This window comes from Macaca mulatta, chromosome 10 (genome assembly GCF_049350105.2).
Source record: "Macaca mulatta isolate MMU2019108-1 chromosome 10, T2T-MMU8v2.0, whole genome shotgun sequence".
Lineage (NCBI taxonomy): Eukaryota > Metazoa > Chordata > Mammalia > Primates > Cercopithecidae > Macaca > Macaca mulatta.
Genome location: NC_133415.1, coordinates 35,869,343 through 35,889,187, shown reverse-complemented (window position 1 = coordinate 35,889,187; position 19,845 = coordinate 35,869,343). Strand labels below are relative to the sequence as shown.

The 19,845-nt window shown below is 47.6% G+C and overlaps 1 protein-coding gene and 1 pseudogene across 1 annotated transcript; both read left to right on the top strand.

The window, feature by feature from the left end:
- Positions 1-166: 166 nt before the first annotated feature.
- On the top strand, positions 167-5,562 carry LOC717831 (uncharacterized). The gene is made up of 3 exons (XM_028828033.2): positions 167-276; positions 3,470-3,587; positions 5,216-5,562. The coding sequence occupies exons 2-3, from the start codon at positions 3,555-3,557 to the stop codon at positions 5,420-5,422; spliced, it is 240 nt and encodes a 79-aa protein (XP_028683866.1). The 5' UTR covers positions 167-276; positions 3,470-3,554; the 3' UTR covers positions 5,423-5,562.
- Positions 5,563-16,158: 10,596 nt separating this feature from the next.
- LOC707543 (L-lactate dehydrogenase B chain-like) lies at positions 16,159-17,166 on the top strand (annotated as a pseudogene).
- Positions 17,167-19,845: the final 2,679 nt, after the last annotated feature.

Here is a 19,845-nt window from a genome sequence, read left to right as displayed (position 1 = left end):
AGGCCACCATTGGTCCAGAGCTCTGGGGAGGCGGGCCAAGGCTTCGATCCCAGTTTCAATTGGCTGTTGCTCAATAAACGTAGTGGGGACGCCCTCTGATTGGATGCAGGATTGGCGGGAAGGCAGCAGGTTCAGAGGGGGCCCTCTGATTGGATGCAGGAGTGGCGGGAAGGTCGCGCGGTCAGAGGGCAGTGCATGGGCTGAGACGTTTCTGGGGGTCCCCTGAGCTGGCTTGGAGCAGCTCCTGCGCGTTTGTGGGTCGAGGAACATTGCTTTGTAAGTAAGCTCTCAGCCTGGCAGTGGCTTGACCACGAACTTGTGCCCGCTGCCTCCTCCCCAGTTGCCCCAGGCTGGCTCCTCTGGAGGTGCCTTATTCAGATCTTTGCAAACAGGGCCGCCTTTGAGAGGCCTTCCGGGCATCTACCCAACTCTCAGCAGCACTGCAATCACCCCACCTTCCCACCCGGCACCCGGGAAGTGGCGGGATTCGATCACTTTTGTGATCTGAAAGGAAAAAGTGGGTGGGTCTCGGTGGCTCACGCCTGTAATCCCATCACTTAGGAGGCAGAGGCGGGTAGATCACCTGAGGTCATGAGTTCGAGACCAGCCTGGCCAACGTGGTGAAATCCCATCTCTACTAAAAATACAAAAACTAGCCGGGCATGGTGGGCGCGCCTGTAATCCCAGCTACTCGCGAGGCTGGGGCAGGGGAATTGCGTGAACCGGGGAGGCAGAGGTTGCAGTGAGCTGAGATCGCACTGCATCCTGGGCGAGCCTCCGTCTCAAAAAAACAAAAAAACAAACAAACAAAAAATTATAAAAAAGGAAGAAGCAGAGGTAAAACTAATATAGGTGGAGAGGTTGGGCCAGGTGCAGTGGCTTAGGCCTGTAATTCCAGTGCTTTGGGAGGCCTCCGCGGGAGGATTGCTTGAGGTCAGGAGTTTGCAACCAGCCTGGTCTAGGTGGTGAGACCCGCCCTGCCCCCGTTTCTACAAAAAATAAAAACATAATAAAATTAGCCGGGCATGTTGGTGGGTTCCTGTAATCCCAGCTACTTGGGAGGCTGAGGCACAAGAATCGCTTGAATCTGGGAGGTGGAGGTTGCACTGAGCCGAGATTGTGCCACCGCACCCCAGCCTGGGTGACAGAGGGAGACTCCGTCTCAAAAAAAAAAAAACAAAAAACAGTTTATTTGGGCCAAGTTTGATAATTGCAACCCTGGAGATGCAAGTTGCCTTAATATACACTCTAATTAGCAGCAGTTACAAATGGGTTTTTAAAGGAAAAGAAGGGGCAGTTTCTAAATTGTTTACCAAGAATTTTAAAAATAGAGACGGAGTCTTGCTGTGTTGCCCAGCCTGGTCTTGAACTCCTGGCCTGAAGGCTGGTCTTGAACTCCAGACGGAGTCTTGCTGTGTTGCCCAGCCTGGTCTTGAACTCCTGGCCTGAGGCTGGTCTTGAACTCTAGCCTCCCACCTTGGCTGGCCTGGCCAGAGGAATGTATATGAAAATAACAAACTGTTTATTGGCTCTGTATTGTCTTTCGTATCACAAATTCCAGTAGCAGGAAGATAAAGCTAATCAGGAACAAAATGCCTTTAAACAATCGCTGGGGCATGGGTATGCAGTGTGCTCCTGAAGTCACACACTGACTGAATATGTGAAGTCCCATGTTCCTGTCTCTCTCGGCCTGATGCATTCTGCACACCTCGCGTAACTCAAAGTGCTTTGAACACTTTTTCTTTTCTCTTTTCTTTAGTGAGAAGGACTGGGTTTACAGCCACCAGGAAAGGGGAAGGCACAGCCCTGTCCTGGGAAGAGCAGAATGGGGACACAATGCTCATATCGAAGGAGTCTGGAACAGTCACCTGATTCTTCCTTATTTATTTATTTATTGTTGATTCATTTATTTTTTGGACAGTGGTTCTCACCATGTTGACCAGGCAGGACTCAAAACCCCTGGACTCAAGTGATCCTCTTGCCTCAGCCTTCCTTGCAGGCTGGGACTACAGGCACGTGATTCTTCCCAGTTTGATTCTTCCATTCCTAAAGATCATCTTAACAGTATGTATTCAGTTCTGGGAACGGCACCAGAAGAGACGTGCTGGCTTTCCCCCAGCTCATCACCAGGGTTCAGCACCCCATCATGGCATCTCCCTAGAGGGTGGTCAAGGAGGCCTTTAACTTTCCCTCCTGAGAGGAGAGCAGAGAAAAGAGAGGGAGCTCCCCCAGTGCGATGGGACTCTTGAGGTCCGGGAATTGAGACTTTTCTGTGGGCTTTGGGGACCTCTGAACAGTGCGATCAGGTCTGCACTTAGAAGGATGTTTTGGTACAAGGAGGAGGGACAGGGAGTTCGTTCTGTGGAGAGCCAGGGAAACTTAAGGAGGCCTCTAGCCCCCTCCTCTTCTCCCCAGGAGGGTAAATCCTTCCATCTTAGTTGGCTCCGGGTGCCCTAAAAAAAAATACCATTGACTGAGTGGCTTAAACAACAGAGTTTTAGTTTCTCACAGTTCTGGAGGCTAAAAGTCCCAGAGGCCTCTTGTCCTGGCTTGCACACAGCTACCTTCTCACTATGTCCTCCCACAGGGTGGGGGAAGGCAGCGCTCAAGCTCCCTGGTCTCTTATAAGGACACAAATCCTATTGGATCAGGGCCCACCCTTATGACCTCACATAATCTTCACCATCTCCTTATAGTCCCTGTCCCCAAATACAGTCACATTGGGGACTGGAGCTTCAGTGTCTAATAATGGGGGGAACACAGTTCAGTCCACAGCTCTCCCCTTCCTCAGGGCTCCAACCACGTCATGCACAGAACTCAGCTGTAGCCCGTATCACACGGTGCTCTTCAGTACAGTCATGCGTCCCTCAGAGGCTGGGGTACGTTCTCGGAAATCATCAGGCAATTTCGTTGATGTGAGAACATCATAGAGTGTCCTTAGACCAACCTAGATGGAGCGGCCTACTGCACACCTAGGCCACATGGTACAGCCTATTGCCCCTCAGCTACAGACCTATACAGTAAGGATTTGTGTATCCAAACACAGAAAAGCTACAAGAAAAATATGGTATTATAATCTTATGGGACCACTGTTATATATGCTGTCTGATGTTGTCCGAAACATCATTATATGCCACACGACTGCAATATTTATTTTTCCGATCATAAAAGTAACATATTCCCAGAGAGAGTGTGGAAAATTAGCAACAAAATATTTATTCGACTGTAAATGACAAAAGAAAAATTGAGTCTTGGATGTGCCCATTTTTACTGTAAGTTATGATTCCATAACTGACTTGTAGTAAACAGTATTTCTGGCCCCTAAGTATTGCTACCTTGTGTATTTTATTTAGTATACAGTACTAAAAAACACTTGTCAATTATTAAATCCTTGCAGTAAGTCAGCTAACAAAGTTTACATATAGTCACAACACAGAAAGGAGCACAAATGATTTCCTCTTTTGCTCAGATTCAAACAGGCTTGAGTGACAACTTGAGGACAAGGACACTTTGCCAAGATTTTATGCAGCAGCTGGTGGGTCCAGAGGGGCAGCATGGTGCGACAGGAGAATGAGGACCTGCGCAAGGTAGGTGACTCGGTTCTGGGTCAGAAAGGCTTACGAGCCTTTGCAGAGTTTTGTGAGGTTGAGTTCCTACAGATGTTTAAAGACCTCTTTGGGACTCCTGCTCATGGGCTGTCCCTGCTGCATGCCGGACACCAGGGCCAAGCCTGGTTCTAGGGTCCAGCTGGTTGCTGCATAGCTCGTGTCAGCTGGCTGAGCTTGGCTCCCAGTCATGGCTGCCTACTAGCGTCCTGCCTGCGGCAGGCACCCACTTCACAGTCATCTGTCTTCTCCAGTTCAACCCCACAAAGTAAGCAGCAACTCCTCCACCCCTGCCAATTTTGATGAGGAACCATGTCTGTGATATCTGCAGTGACACGCTGTGCCTGACACCAATGACTCCCCCTTCTCTCTCCACCATGCCCCCCTGCTCTTAGAAGGGGTGTCTTTGTGATGACAGGGAGCTGCAAAAGAGACCATTGGTTAAAATGTGGGTAATTCCCCCATAACTCCTTCATACATTTGGTTTTTAGTAAGATATGTGAAACTTTATGTTCAAATGCCAGTACAGTAATAACACAATTAGGTTCTGTTTTCTAAAATACATTCATTTATTCACTTAAGTCCTTGGACCTATAGTTTGTGATCTGTCCTCTAAAACGTGCCAGATTTTAAACCCAAATTGCTTCTTAAGATCATCTGTGGTGTCATTCCCCTGCAGGACTTGTCTGGGACTGCAGCGTGGGCTGTGTGGCGTCTCATTGCTTAACTCAGTCACTCTGAGCCGGGCAGAGAGGCCTGGGGAGGCCTTTCCTCCCCGTGGCGGGGCTGCCCTGCCAGCTTGCTCCACGTCTCCTCACTTCCAGTCTTAGTCCAGCAGGTGTGACCGCGACTAAACAGCCAGATTGCTGAGTAGATCGGCTGCGGGGAGGTCAGGGTCATCAGGGCAGCAAGTGGTAAGGTTGGGCTGTCAGTGCAGCTGATCTCACGGTAAGTCCAGCTATGGCTCTCCACCCGAGGGAGACTTGGATTTAAATCTTTTTCTTCTTAATTTTCTTTTCTTTCTTTCCTTTTTATTTTTTTTAAGAGATGAGGTCTCACCATCTTGCCCAGGCACTGGTCTTGAACTCTTGGGCTCAAGTGAGCCTCTCTCCTAAGCCTCCCAAAGTCTTGGGATTACAAGCATGACCCACCGTGCCTGGCCTGATTTAAATCTTAAGTACTTTGTGTGTGTGTGTGTGTGTGTGTGTGTGTGTGTGTGTGTGTTTCTGTTTCCGCTTATGTTTAAGTAACTAGATTGAGTGCCCAAATACTTTATTCACCTTTGCACTTGTGTAGAGGACATCAGGCAGAGGTTGGCGTTCCAGAGCGAGCTGTCCTGCTGGAAGCAACTCCATGCAGTTGCAGGGTCTTGCTTGGTGTGGGGTTGGTGCTCGGCACCTGAGCCCAGGTGGTCTTCCCATTGCCTGTCTGGCTGGGGTGAGGTGAGCACAGGGCTTTTTCCAAGCAGGGGATTTCTCCAATCTTTGACTTTAATGTGTAACCAGCATTGGCTGTCACTTGTAACTCTTTAATATAGTGTAAGACTAAACCTTCCAGGCCTTTGTTAAGCAAACATAAAACATCTATAATCGTGATTTTTTTTTTTTCAGCAATTGGTTGAAGCCTCAGAGTTATTGAAATCCCAGGCCAAAGAACTCAAAGATGCCCATCAGCAGCAAAAGCTGGCCCGGCAGGACTTGTTGGAGCTCAGTGAGCTGGTGGTAGAGCTCTGCTCCCAGAAGCAGAAGGTGTGGGACAAGGAGGAGGAAATGGAGGTGTCCATGCAGAAAGTCAACACGATGTGGCAGGAGATCTGAAGATCCACAAAGCTCAGAAAGAGGAAGCTGTTTAGATGTTTCAGCGATGGTATTGACTGAGCTCTTTTTCATTTTTTTATTGTTATACTTTAAGCTCTGGGGTATATTGTATGACCTTAATAAAACGTCTTTGAAAACTTGAACTGCATTATGTAAATTACTTTAAAATGGATCTTAATAATGTTTTAAGCAATGCTTAGTTTAAAGCAATGCTTAGTTTAAAATTGGATTAAAGGCCAGGGGCAGTGGCTCACACCTCTAATCCCAGCACTTTAGGAGGCCAAGGTGGGCAGGTGGCTTGAGATCAGGAGTTTGAGACCAGCCTGGGCAACATAATGAAACCCCATCTCTACTAAAAGTACAAAAAACTGGCTGTGGCCAGGTGCAGGGGCTCACACTTGTAATCCCAGCACTTTGGGAGGCTGAGGTGGGCAGATCACCTGAGGTCGGGAGTTTGAGACCAGCCTAATATGGTGAAACCCCGTCTATACTAAAAACAAAAATTAGCCAGCCTGTGGTGGCACATGCCTGTAGTCCCAGCTACTCAGGAAACTGAAGCAAGAGAATCTCCTGAACTCAAGAGGCAGAGGTTGCAGTGAGCCAAAATCACGCCACAGAACTCTAGCATGGGCCACAGAGGGAAACCCTGTCTCAAAAAAAAAAAAAAAAAAACAAGAAAGAAGAAAAAAAGGAGTAACTGGGGTTGTGGCATGCACCTGTGGTACAAGATACTCAGGGGTCGGCCGGGCACAGTGGCTCAGGCCTGTAATCCCAGCACTTTGGGAGGTTGAGGCAGGTGGATCACAAGGTCAGGAGATTGAGACCATCCTGGCTAACAGGGTGAAACCCCGTCTCTACTAAAAATACAAAAAAAAAAAAAAATAGCTGGACATGGTGGCGGGTGCCTGTAGTCCCAGCTACTCAGGAGGCTGAGGCAGGAGAATGGCGGGAACCTGGGAGGTGGAGCTCGCAGTGAGCCGAGATCGTGCCACTGCACTCCAGCCTGGGCAACAGAGCAAGACTCTGTCTCAAAAAAAAAAAAGAAAAAAGAAAGATACTCAGGAGTCTGAGGTGGGAGGATCACTTAAGCCTGGGAGGTGGAGGTCGCAGTGAGCTGAGATCGCACCACTGTACTCCAGCCTGGGCGACAGAAGTAGACTCTGTCTCAAAAAAATTATATTAAAATTTACTTAATGAACTCCACGAATGAGAAGGCCTGGAAGCATATGCTCATGTTCCTTTCAGGTTCAGGGCTTTTTGCCCTTTAGCCACAGAATACCTATTTGTTTTCTTAGACGGTTTATTTTGGAACCCAAATATATTTATTGTTGTAGCCAGTTGCCACTTGAGTTAACGAAACCCCTAACTAAGGATTACCGTTCCACATATGGATGCAATGATACATTGCCTGGGATTTGCTCTCTAATGGTTTGGGTGTAGGCAGAGGTGAAGCAGGCTCAGCTGAGTTGCTCACTGTCAAAGCTGGGTGCCAGGCACACGGGGTTCATTACCCTCTCTTCTGTGTGCATTTGAAATCGTGCATTTAAAAAGTGAATCAGTGTTTTGCAGATATCAGAAGTACTTGTTTTCACAAATCAGTCTCCTTTCTTGAAATCTAATCTCAAGTATCAAATTAAAATTTGAACTTCCTTTATTACTAACGGACCATTTCAGCTGAGCCCTGAAGTGTATTTCGGAAACTTTAATTTGTGATAAGATTTGATGAAGGATGGAAAAATACAAAGGTCTTTCAAGGTCTTGTTCTCTTAGAGGTCCTTTGGGTGAAGATCTAATTGGTGAGGCTGTGCTTCCTTTGTGTTAATGAAAAGCGCATCTTCCTTTTGCAGCTGGAAGCTCAGCTCAAGGACCCTGTTGCTGAGGCCTCAAAGCAATGCAAAGTTCATGAGCACAGTGCAGACTGAGCAAGAAGGAAGTGAGGCCCTCGAGGTGGGTCTGGGTTAGGGTTTTTACTCCTTTTTTTTTTTTTTTTTTTTTTTTTTAGGTGGAGTCTCACTCTGTCACCCAGGCTGGAGTGCAGTGGTGCAATCTCGACTCACTGCAAGCTCCACCTCCTGTGTTCACGTCATTCTCCTGCCTCAGCCTCCCAAGTAGCTGGGACTATAGGCACCCACCACGCCCAGCTAATTTTTTGTATTTTTAGTAGAGACAGTGTTTCACCATGTTAGCCAGGATGGTTTCGATCTCCTGACCTTATGATCCTTCCGCCTTGGCCTCCCAAAGTGCTGGGATTACAGGCGTGAGCCTCCACGCCCGGCCGGGGTCTTTACTCTTAACTGAGACAGAAAGCTCATCCTTGCTGATGCCATCACGTGGGCATCACCTTGTGTAATGTGCTGGTCCCAGCGGGGCATTATCCAAGGCAGTTCCAGACAAGACAGGAATGTGGAGAGGTGGGGCAGGCCCCTGCCTTCTTGACTGCTTTCATGTTTGAAAGCCAAGGGGATTAATCCATTCTCCCCCAGCTATGAAGATTTACCTTAGCCGGGCATGATGGCACACACCTGTAATCCCACCTACTCAGGAGGCTGAGGCAGGAGAATTGCTGCAACCCGGGAGGTGGAGGTTTCAGTGAGCCAAAGTCGCAACATTGCACTCCAGCCTGGGTGACAGAGTGAGACTCCATCTCAAAAAAAAAAAAAAAAAAAAGGAATTACCTAATTACCTGACGCCAGGTGTGGTGGCTCATGGCTGTAATCCCAGCACTTTGGGAGGCTGAGACAAGTGGATCCCCTAAGGTCAGGAGGTCAAGACCAGCCTGACCAACATGGTGAAACTCCATCTCTACTAAAAGTATCAAAAATTAGCTGGGCATGGTGGCGGGCACCTGTAATCTCAGCTACTCGGGAGGCTGAGGCAGGAAAATTGCTTGAACCTGGAAGGCAGAGGTTGCAGTAAGCCGAGATTCCACCCTTGCACTCCCACCTGGGTGACAGGGTGAGATTCTGTCTCAAAAAACAAACAAACAAAAAGGAATTACCGGAGACTGGATAATGTATAAAGAAAAGAGGCTTAATTGGCTCACAGTTCTGCAGGCTATCCAGGCTTCTGCTTCTCGGGAGGCCTCGGGAAACTTACAATCATGGTGGAAAGGGAACACAGGCACATCTTAGGTGGCCAGAGCAGGAGGAGAGAGAGAGCAGGGAGATGCTACACACCTTCAAACAACCAGATCTCATGAGAACCCACTCACTGTCACAAACACAGCAAGGGGGAGGTCTCCCATAATCCAGTCATCTCCTACGAGGTCCCTCCTCCCACACTGGGGATTACAATTTCACATGAGATTTGAAATGATATCACCAAGTTTTTTTTTTTTTTTTTCTACATAAAAATTTCAGGCAGTTCACAATAAGTCCTAGTAAACTAACATCTAATCAACTCCTATCCTGGTTCAGTCCAATCAATTCATATCCTTCTTCATATCCTGGTTTTCTAAATTCAGTGCAGTTCAGTTTTAGAAAAGCTCTTTAAAACCCATGACCTGCTGCTGACCAGAGAAAAGACAGGCTGGCCATCGTCAGGGCCAGTTGGTGGGACCAAAGGGTGCCATGGAGGCCAAGGAGGGACTGAGCACAGAAGGCCACAGTGGCTGAGCCTGGGCAAGAGCTCAGTGGGCAGGTCTCCTGGCAGCGTAGCTCAGCCTGGGTCAGTGGATGGGTCTCCTGGCAGCGTAGCTCGGCCTGGGTCAGTGGATGGGTCTCCTGGCAGTGTAGTGTGGCCTGGGTCGGTGGACCAGCCTCCTGGCAGTGTCATGCGGCCTGGGTCGGTGGATGGGTCTCCTGGCAGCTTAGCGTGGCCTGGGTCAGTGGACCGGTCTCCTGGCAGTGCAGTGCGGCCTGGGTCTCCTCCTATGTGAGGCGGGTGTGATGGGTCTCCCCTCTCCCTCCTGCCTCAGTAATCTGTCAACTCTTCCTCTAGCATATGTACCTGAGATATCTGTTCCTCTCCATCGTCTTTGCTCCTGCCTGATCCAACCACCAGCGGCTCAGCTTGGCTGGACCTCAGCATGCTGGTACCTGTGCCTCCCTGCCCCTTTCTCGGCCCTTGAGTCTCCTCTCCACATGGCAATCAGGGTGAGCTTGGCAGGCTGAAGTCAGAACACATCACTTTCACAGCCAGGGCCCCCGTCACTCCACAGCTCTCCAGCAGCCTGGAAGCACCTCTCCCGCACCTTCCCCACCACCACCCCAGACACGCTGGGCTCTCTCTGTGCCATGAGCACCTGCAGTGCATTCCCACCTCACCCCCTCACCCAGGCCTTGTTCTTTGCCCCTGGCCTGATACTCACTTAATAGGTCACCACCTCCTAGATGCTGTCCATAACCACCAGGCATGCTCTCCATTCCTTATGACCCAGCCTGTGCTTGTGTCTCATCTGCTCCTTTACTGGTTGGCTGTCAGTACCCCCACCCATGAGAGCAGACACCCCAATGTCACCTCAGTCACCAGAAGAGGGCTGGGCACAGAGTCAGCCCTCAAAAGAATGTTGCATGGATGAATGAACAGAGGGGGGGCAAAGCTTCTGGGGTCCCAGGAAGATCTGGACACATCTCCCTGCAAGGCAGCCCCTAGACTTTGGATCACATTTTGCAGGTCAGCAACATCATTCGGGGTAGTCCGGCATGCAAATGGTCCTTGGGAAGGTGTCAGCACTTGCCGGGATGAAAGGACAGTGTGAGCCTCGAAGACACACACATTCATCACTTTATGTGAACCTTCCTCTGCAGGTGAAGCAAGGAGGCCAGGGACCAGGTGCCCCTTTAGAGCATCCGCAAGAGATTTCCAAAATAAAATGCAAGCTTGAGATGAACATCTTATTTTGTGAAGAGGAATTGGTCAGACATGAGGCCTCCCGTGTGCTAGCAGTGAAAAACCTGAAGGAGGTGCATGATTCAGAAAGTCGGCAGCTGGTTGTGAAGAGAGAAATCTTGATGTTAAAAGATAAATTAGAAACGTCAAAACGAGAGCAGTAGGTTTTCATGTGCTCCTCAGTGCAGAAAATAATAGCTTATGCCCACGCCATAGATATGAATATTAGTGAAGTTATGAGCCCCTAAAACTGTTTATCTCATTCACCTTCGCAGGCATAGTAAGATGGAGGAGGCAGTAGATACAAGAAAAGATAAATATGCACAAGAAAGAGCAGAGCTGTTGGAAAACAAGAAACTGATGCTGAAAATGAGAAAGTAATTAAGGCCAGGCACGGTGGCTCATGCCTGTAATCCCAGCACTTTGGGAGGCTGAGGAGGGTGGATCACTTGAGGTCAGGAATTTGAGACCAGCTTGACCAATATGGAAAAACTGTCTCTACAAAAAAAATAGCTGGGTGTGGTGGCACAGGCCTATAATCCCAGCTACTCAGGAGACTAAGGCAGGAGAATTGCTTGAACCCAGGAGGCAGAGGTTGCAGTAAGCCAAGATCGTGCCACTGCACCCCAGCCTGGGTGACAGAGACTCCAAAAAAAAAAAAAAGTAATTAAAAATATCTCGCTGGGCGCAGTGGCTCATGCCTGTAATCCCAGCACTTTGGGAGGCCGAGGTGGGCGAATCACCTCAGGTCAGGAGTTCAAGACCAGCCTGGCCAACATGGTGAAACCCCATATCTACCAAAAATATAAAACTTAGCCAGGTGTGGTGGCGGGTGCCTGTAATCCCAGCTACTCAGGAGGCTGAGGCAGGAGAATCGCTTGAACCCGGGAGGCAGAGGTTGCAGTGAGCCAAGATCACGCCACTACCCTCCAACCTGGGTGAAAAAAGCAAAATTCCATCTTAAAAAAAAATTTTATTTACGATTTCCCAGCTAATTTTTTGTATTTTTAATAGAGTCGGGGTTTCACCATGTTAGTCAGGATGGTCTCGATCTCCTGACCTCACGATCCGCCCGCCTTGGCCTCCCAAAGTGCTGGGATTACAGGCATGAGCCACCGCACCTGGGCAATTTTTTCATTCTTGAATCTTTTTTTTTTTTTTTTTTTTTTTTTTTGAGACGGAGTCTCGCTCTGTCGCCCAGGCTGGAGTGGAGTGGCGCCATCTCGGCTCACTGCAAGCTCCGCCTCCCGGGTTCACGCCATTCTCCTGCCTCAGCCTCCCGAGTAGCTGGGACTACAGGCGCCCGCCCCTGCGCCCGGCTAATTTTTTCTATTTTTAGTAGAGACGGGGTTTCACCATGGTCTCGATCTCCTGACCTTGTGATCCGCCCACCTCGGCCTCCCAAAGTGCTGGGATTACAGGCGTGAGCCACCACGCCCGGCCTCATTCTTGAATCTTGGAAGTTTAGTTTCTTTTTGAAATTCAGTCACGTACTGCATAAGGATGTTTCAGTCAAGGACAGACTGCATATACAGCAGGGGTCCCACACAATTATAATACAGTTTATTTATTTATCTATTTATTCATTTATTGAGATGGAGTCTTGCTCTGTTGCCCAGGCTGGCATGCAACAGCACTATCTCGGCTCACTGTAACCTCCACCTCCCGGGTTCAAGCAATTCTCCTGCCTCAGCCTCCCAAGTAGCTGGGATTACGGGTGTGTGCCAACACACCTGGCTAGTTTTTCTTATTTTTAGTAGAGTTGGGGTTTCACCGTGTTAGCCAGAATGGTCTTGATCTTCTGACCTCGTGATACGCCCGCCTTGGTCTCCCAAAGTGCTAGGATTACAGATGTGAGCCACCACGCTCAGCCGATACAGTATTATTGCTGTACTTTTTCTATGTTTAGACCCCAAAGTTCTCACCACTGTGTTACAGCTGCCTGTGGTATTCAGCACAATACCATGTTGCACAAGCTTGTAGCCCTGAAGCAATAGACTGTACCTTATAGCCCGGGTTTGCAGCCGGCTGTGCTGTCCAGGCTTGTGTAAGTATACTCGAGGGTGCTAGCACAAGGACACATTTTTCAGAGTGTATTCTGATTATTACATTATGCATGACTGTATTTTAATTCTTTTTTGAGACAAAGTCTCACTGTGTCTCCCAGGCTGGAGTGTAGTGGCACGATCTCGGCTCATGGTAACCTTGGCCTCCCGGGTTCAAATGATTCTCCTGACTCAACCTCCCGAGTACCTGGAATTACAGGCACCTGCCCCCATGCCCAGCTAATTTTGATATTTTTAGTAGAGATGGGGTTTCACCATGTTGGCCAGGCTGGTCTCAAACTCCTGACCTCAGGTGATCCACCAGCCTCAGCCACCCGAAGTGCCGGGATTACAGGCATAAGCCACCATGCCCGTGGTAAACAGCATCTTTTAACTGAATGAAAACACCCTATTTAATAGCCGGGTGTGGTGGCTCCTGCCTGTAATCCCAGCTACTCAGGAGATTGAGGCATGAGAAGCGCCTGAACCTGGGAGGCAGAGGTTGCAGTGAGCTGAGATCGTGCCACTGCACTCCAGCCTGGGTGACAAGAGCAAAACTCTGTCTCAAAACAAAAACAAAAACAAAAAACAAACACACAAGGAAAACAACCTAGTTTTTAAGATCTTTTTAGATCAAATATGTTACTTCATTTCAAAATTAAAATACAGGGCCAGGCATGGTGGCTCATGCCTGTAATCCCAGCACTTTGGGAAGTCAAGGCAGATGGATGACCTGAGGTCAGGAGTTTGAGCCCAGCCTGGCCAACATGGCGAAACCCTGTCTCTACTAAAAATACAAAACATTAGCCGGGTGTGGTGGCAGGCACCTGTAATCCCAGCTACTTGAGAGGCTGAGGCATGAGAATCCCTTGAACCTGGGAGGCGCAGTTTGCAGTGAGCCGAGATCACACTACTGCACTCTAGCCTGGGTGACAGAGTAAGACTCTGTCTCAAAAAAACAAAAACGAAAACAAATAAAGGTACTAATTACTTGAAATTACCAGGTCTATTAGTTTTATTTTATTATTATTATTATTATTATTATTATTATTATTTGAGACGGAGTTTCACTCTTGTTGCCCTGGCTGGAGTACAGTGGCGTGATCTCGGCTCACTGCAACCTCTGCCTCCTGGATTCAAGCGATTCTCCTGGCTCAGCCTCCTGAGTAGCTGGGATTATAGGTACCTGCCACCACTCCTGGCTAATTTTTGTATTTTTAGTAGAGATGGGGTTTTACCATGTTGGCCAGCTTGGTCTTGAACTCCTGACGTCAGGTGATCCACCCACCTTGGCCTCCCAAAGTGCTGGGATTACAGGCGTGAGCCACCGTGCCCAGCCTTTATTTTTTTGAGGCTGAGTCTCGCTCCGTCACCCAGGCTGGAGTGCAGTGGTGGGATCTCAGCTCACTGCAACCTCTGCGTCCTGGGTTCACAGAGATTCTTATGCCTCAGCCACCCAAGTAGCTGGAATTACAGGCATGTGCCACCATGCCTGGCTAATTTTTGTATTTTTGGTGGAGATGCATGTTGGCCAGGCTAGTCTCGAACTCCTGACCTCAGGTGATCCACCTACCTCAGCCTCCCAAAATGCTGGGATTACAGGCATCAGCTATCATGCCCAGCCAAGGTCTATCAGTTTTAGATTTAGATTTGAATTGAAATGTGACTTAAATTAGATACAATTAAAAAAATCTATATCATGAACCTAAGTTCATGTTTGGAAACATGTTCTAAACTAGTTTGGAAAAATTTCATGACAAAACTCAAAATCTTCAAAAGAACTTCCAGTGTTAATAATACTAGCATACTGCAGGATGCCACATGAGGAAGCTGTGGGGTGAAATTGTCTCACCTCAGCTTTGTTCCGTTGTGGATAAACTCACATGCCAGAGGGTGTGTGGTCAGGGCTGTGCATTGCAGGTGAAGCCAGGTGACCACTTGCCGTTGGTGATCACTGCGACTTGTCGGACTCCACCTCTCCATGCGGTCACCACTCCAGCCTTGGATGCCAAAGGCAGGGGTGCTCTGGCCAGAGGCCAGCTGGGAGTGGAGTGGGGGTCTGTGTAGAGACACAAGGGGTGATAGGATCCAGGAGTAAGAACCATGGGAACCTCAGGCCAGGCAGAGTGCACTTTTTGAGTAAAGAACTTGTAAGGAGAGTCTGAATCCTGTGGAATATGTCTTCATCCCACTATATCTTTCCTTGTTATCACAGACCAGCTCAGCCAATGAGCAAGAAACACAAGCATTGAAGCCAGAAGCATCCCCACCAATTCCTGTGGTTGCAACAGAGAACCGCAGGAAGTAAGACAGCACTGTTCTGCTGATGCTCTCACCTGAGGTCTGCCCTCACGTCCAGGTGACACAGCTGCCCTTGGTGACCAGAAGCCATTCACCTGGTCCGTGTGTAACAGCTTACAGTGAGGACCTCTGTCCAGGCATGCAAGCCCACCTCCTTTTGAGAATTACTGTCAGTCCCTCAGCTAGGTGAGGGAGGCCTCTGCAGATGTCTCAGCATTTCAGCAATTTAAAAATGCAAAACTCTTCATGATGAATGAACTCTAGATAGAAGTGAATCCCATGAGGAGTCTGACGTCTCAGAGCAGTGCTGAGATGGGCCAATGCTCACCCGTCCTGCTTGTCTCCCTGGACATGGTTCGACCCCTGCAGAAGTCGCCTGCTGTGCTGTTGTCTGTTACGCAAGCCCTGACTTTGACGGAACCAAAGGTCAGGGCCTTGATTTCACCTGAGATGCCTTCTTAGTTTTAGAAAATAACTTTCGTGTAAGTAAAATGGACTTATTCATTTTTACGTACACACACTAAAGACCCTCATGTTCTGTTGTGAATTTGTTGAGAATGATGTGCAATTCAGGAAGGTGTCAGAACCCTGCCTTTTCTTAATTATATCAATGCGACACAAATGCATTTTATTTATTTATTTATTTATTTATTTTTGAGACGGAGTCTCACTCTGTCGCCCAGGCTGGAGTGCAGTGGCATGATCTCGGCTCACTGCAAGCTCCGCCTCCGGGGTTCAAGTGACTCTCCTGCCTCAATCTCCTGAATAGCTGGGATTACAGGTGTGTGGCACCATGCCTGGCTTATTTTATTTTATTTTATTTTATTTTATTTTATTTTTGTAGAGACAGGTTTTTGCCATGTTGACCAGGCTGGTCTCCAACTCCTGACCTCAAGTGATCTGCCCACCTTGGCCTCCCAAAGTGTTGGGATTATAGGCATGAGACACTATGCCCGGCCAACTAATGCATTTTATTTGGTAGTGTTCAGTGTTCAATTTCCCCATTCCCCTTTTCTCATTTCCAAAACCATATTCTCTTCTCCAGTGGCAACCACTGTATTGTATGTATCAGCTTCCTTCTCCAAATTTATTTCTATTTATCTCTTTGGACTTAGACAACCTTATAGAACCATGTGGCTTGTGGGTGAGAATTATTTTCCCAGCATTAATGCCGCTATCCTGAATGTGCAGTTCTGAACCTAGTCCTTTTCACAGATGCATCTTGGAGAGCCGTGCACGGTGGTACACACAGGGCTCCTGATCCTTTGTACCATCCTTGGCTTCTCCTGGAGTATCCGCCTTTTCTCTTTGTATAAACATCAACACAGATCATAAAATCTCCAGTTGTGGCAACACCCTAAGTTTCAAGCTTAGTGAGCATTTAGTCCTAGATACTAGGATGCATTTTGTTTTTGTTAATGCAGACATGGCCTCTGTTTATGGCTTCAACCACAGACTGCCATGCCAGCTAGGGATGAGATTAGCAAGATTTTGATGCAGCCGACATTGTCTTCTCCACATAACTATTACAACAGTCTTCAGAGCCATCTCCTGTGCACAATGGCAGCTCTTAAGGAAAAACTCATTGCACCAGTTGTGAAAGAGGCAACTGTCCCAGACAACAAGACCGCTGTAGTGTTGGACAAATGGGTGTGGTGTGTGCTATCAGCATCTGGGAAAGTCTTTGGTTGGTGAACTTGCTGTTGTGGATTTTTTGGAATATAAACTGAAAGGAGACATGATGGATCGATCTGCAGATGGGAGCATATTTCCTCAGACACCTAAAATTATGGCAGATAAAGATTATTCTATTCTATGACTGCCAATTATAAGATTGTAGCGGTAACTGCAGGAAGTTCATCAGCAAGCGGGGGAGAGTCGTCTCAATCTGGTGCAGAGAAATGTTAATGCCTTCAAATCTGTTGTTTCTCAGATCATCAAGTACAGTTCTAATTGCATCATAATTGTGGTTTCTAACCCAGTGGTCATTCTTACATATGTTACCTAGAAACTAAGTGGATTACCCAAGCACCTTGTGATTGGAAGTGGGTATAATTTGGATTCTGCTAGATTTTGCTACCTTGTGGCTGAAAAACTTGGCATTCATCTCAGTAGCTGCCATGTATGGATTTTTGGGAGAACATGGTAATTCAAGCGTTGTTGTTCGGAGTAGTGTGAACATGGCAGGTGTTTCTCTCCAGAAATTGAATCCAGAAATGGGAACCAACAATGATCATGAAACTTGGAAGGAAATTGCATAAGACGGTGGTTGAAAGTGCCTATGAGGTCAACAAGCCAAAAGGATATACCAACTGGGCTACTAGATTAAGTGTAGCTGATCTCGTTGAATCTATGTTGAAAAATCTATCCAGGATTCATCCAGAACGAACAATGATGAAGGGGATGAAGGGCATTGAGAATGAAGTCTTCCAGAGCCTTCCATGTATCCTCAATACTCGGGAATTAACCAGCATTATCAATCAGAAGCCAAAAGATGATGAGTTTGCTCAGCTCAAGAAAAGTGCAGATACCCTGTGGGACATCCAAAAGGACCTAAAAGATCTGTGATTACTGAGCTGTGTAGGCTGAAGAAATTTTAAAACTACAATGAGATTAACCCTGAGCCTTTAGTTTTCATCCATGTACACGGATCACAATTTTCTTTTGTTCTCTTCAATATGTGAATTTGGGCTCACAGAATCAAAGCCCATGCTTGGTTTTATGCAAGGACTCATAATTAAATTAACTATTATAGTATGCTTCTAAAAAAAAGAAGAAGAAAGAATTTGTGTGAGACTAATTAAGGGTTTTGCTTTTGAACTTAGACTCTAGTAGACTTAGGGGCCAAGTTGAGAGCTTGTTTATGTAATTAACATATTTGATACCCAGCAGCAGCTCTGCAAAGTGCTCTTGTGTTACTCACAGTTACGATGGCCCAGCCCCTTTCCCGACCTATTCCCACCACTGCTCTCTGGAGTTTGTGTTAATCACTCCCTTAATTCTTGCAAATGGCTTGACCCCTATGTGTGTTTTCCTGAGAACCGTATTGTTTTTTGCTACATCTGAGCTTTATAAACAGGTGACCCTGCATAATCTGCTCCATACTCCTTCGTTCAGCTTAAGGTCTTTTTCCATTACCAATAGAATCATAATGTGTCCCTTCTCCTGAGGAAGGACAGTGGACCTTTCCAGGGTTTTGCTATCATGAACTGTTTTCCTGTAGATGTTTCTTGCATGACTCTTGGTCACATGCACAAGGGCTGCTCTAGGTGCAGCCCAATCCAAAATGTGGCCGCAGTTCAGTCCCCAAGAGTCAGTTGGTGCTGGTCCTGCAGGAGGCCAGGAGCTCGAGCCAGAAAGAGCATCAGCTCTGGCACCACGGTGTTCCAGCCCAGAAGACCTCTTTATTGGTACCAGTGCTCCCCCACCAAAGGAAGCTTTTGTTTGTTTATTCTCTGGCTGCAGCTCCATCAACTGCATAGGTGGTTTTCACCAGTTTTTTTTTTTTTTCTCTTTAAATACAGAGTCTCGCTCTGTCACCCAGGCTGGAGTACAATGGCACGATGTTGGCTCACTGCAACCCCCACCTGCCAGGTTCAAGCAATTTTTGTTGTGCCTAAGCCTCCTGAGTAGCTGGGATTACAGGCACGTGCCACCACCTCCTGCTCATTTTTGTATTTTTAGTAGAGACAGGGTTTCACCATGTTGGCCAGGCTGGTCTCAAACTCCTGTCCTGTCCTCAAATGATCTGTCCGCCTTGGCCTCCTAATGCCCTAGGATTACAGGCATGAGCCCAGGTTGGCAGGTTTATTTTTATAAATGTCAAGGTTTTTGGAATTGTGAATCTCTGCTGTACTGGGAGCTCCAGTGTGCTGCTGTGGCTGACCCAATTCACCTATTGAGAATTATTACAAATTGCACAGTCCATGGCTCTTCTATAAAATCAGAGAGCAAAATAATTGTAGAAAATCTTCCATTGCCAAATCATCTAGTAGGCTGGGCGCAGTGGCTCATGCTTGTAATCCCAGCACTTTGCGAAGCTGAGGAGGGCAGATCACTTGAGGTCAGGAGTTCGAGACCAGCCAGGTCAACATGGTGAAACCCCCCTCTCTACTGAAAATACAAAAATTAGTCAGGCATGGTGGTGTGCACCTGTAATCCCAGCTACTCAGGAGGCTGAGGCAGGAGAATTGCTTGAACCCAGGAGGCAGAGGTTGCAGTGAGCCAAGATCACGCCACCACACTCCAACCTGGGCAACAGAGCGAGACTCTGTCTCAAAAAAAAAAAAAAAAAAGTCATCTAGAGATACTCAGGATTATTTGTCTCTGCTTCTAGTCATGGTTATTAGTATTTTCTTAGATTCTGTCTTGCATTCTTGCCCTGTGCTTGGATTTGATATGATCATATTCCCTCAGTGCTTGCCCCATTTTACAGATGAGTAACCAGCCTGAGGTCACCCAGTGCTGCAAGACTGTCCTGGGGCTGGAGACCAGACTTGTGCTGGCTCTGGGCACACACTCCTAACTAGGGGTCAGTGGGCACAGTTGTTCTGAACAGCTGTGGTATTTTCCTTCATGTTCCGTGATAGCGTAAGCAGTTTCTTTTGTTAATTCAACTCATGAGCATTTCGATTGGCTGCCAAGACCTATGCATGTCACTGTGACCACTCACCTGTGATCAATGTGCAGGCTAGTTCCTGTGAGGAGGTTTGCAAGCTCACCCACGTAGGATGAGGCCCAGGCTTGCAGGGATAAAAAGGAAGTGAGCTTCTGCAGCAAAGCTTTCCTGTTACAAGGCCCCCCACCTTGCCCTGGAGGGAATTTTTTTTTTTTTTTTTTTTTTTTTTTTAAATTTTATGGAGTCTCTCTCTGTTGCTCAGGCTGGAGTGCAATGGTGCGATCTCAGCTCACTGCAACTTCTACTTCCCAGGTTCAAGCAATTCTCCTGCCTCAGCCTCCCAAATAGCTAGGATTACCAGCGCAGGCCACCACGCCCTGCTAATTTTTGGATTTTTAGTAGAGACAGGGTTTCACCATGTTGGCCATGCTGGTCTTGAACTCCTGGCCTCAAGTGATCTGCCCACCTTGGCCTCCCAAAGCACTGGGATTACAGGCATAAGCCACCATGCCCGGCTATCTGGGCTTTTCTTGGTGAGACCTGGTAATTATTAGATTGCCTCTTTAGCATGTATGTTTCACAGTGACTTCTCCTCTGTAATAAACAAGCTTTGAGGGTAGTGTTCTTTC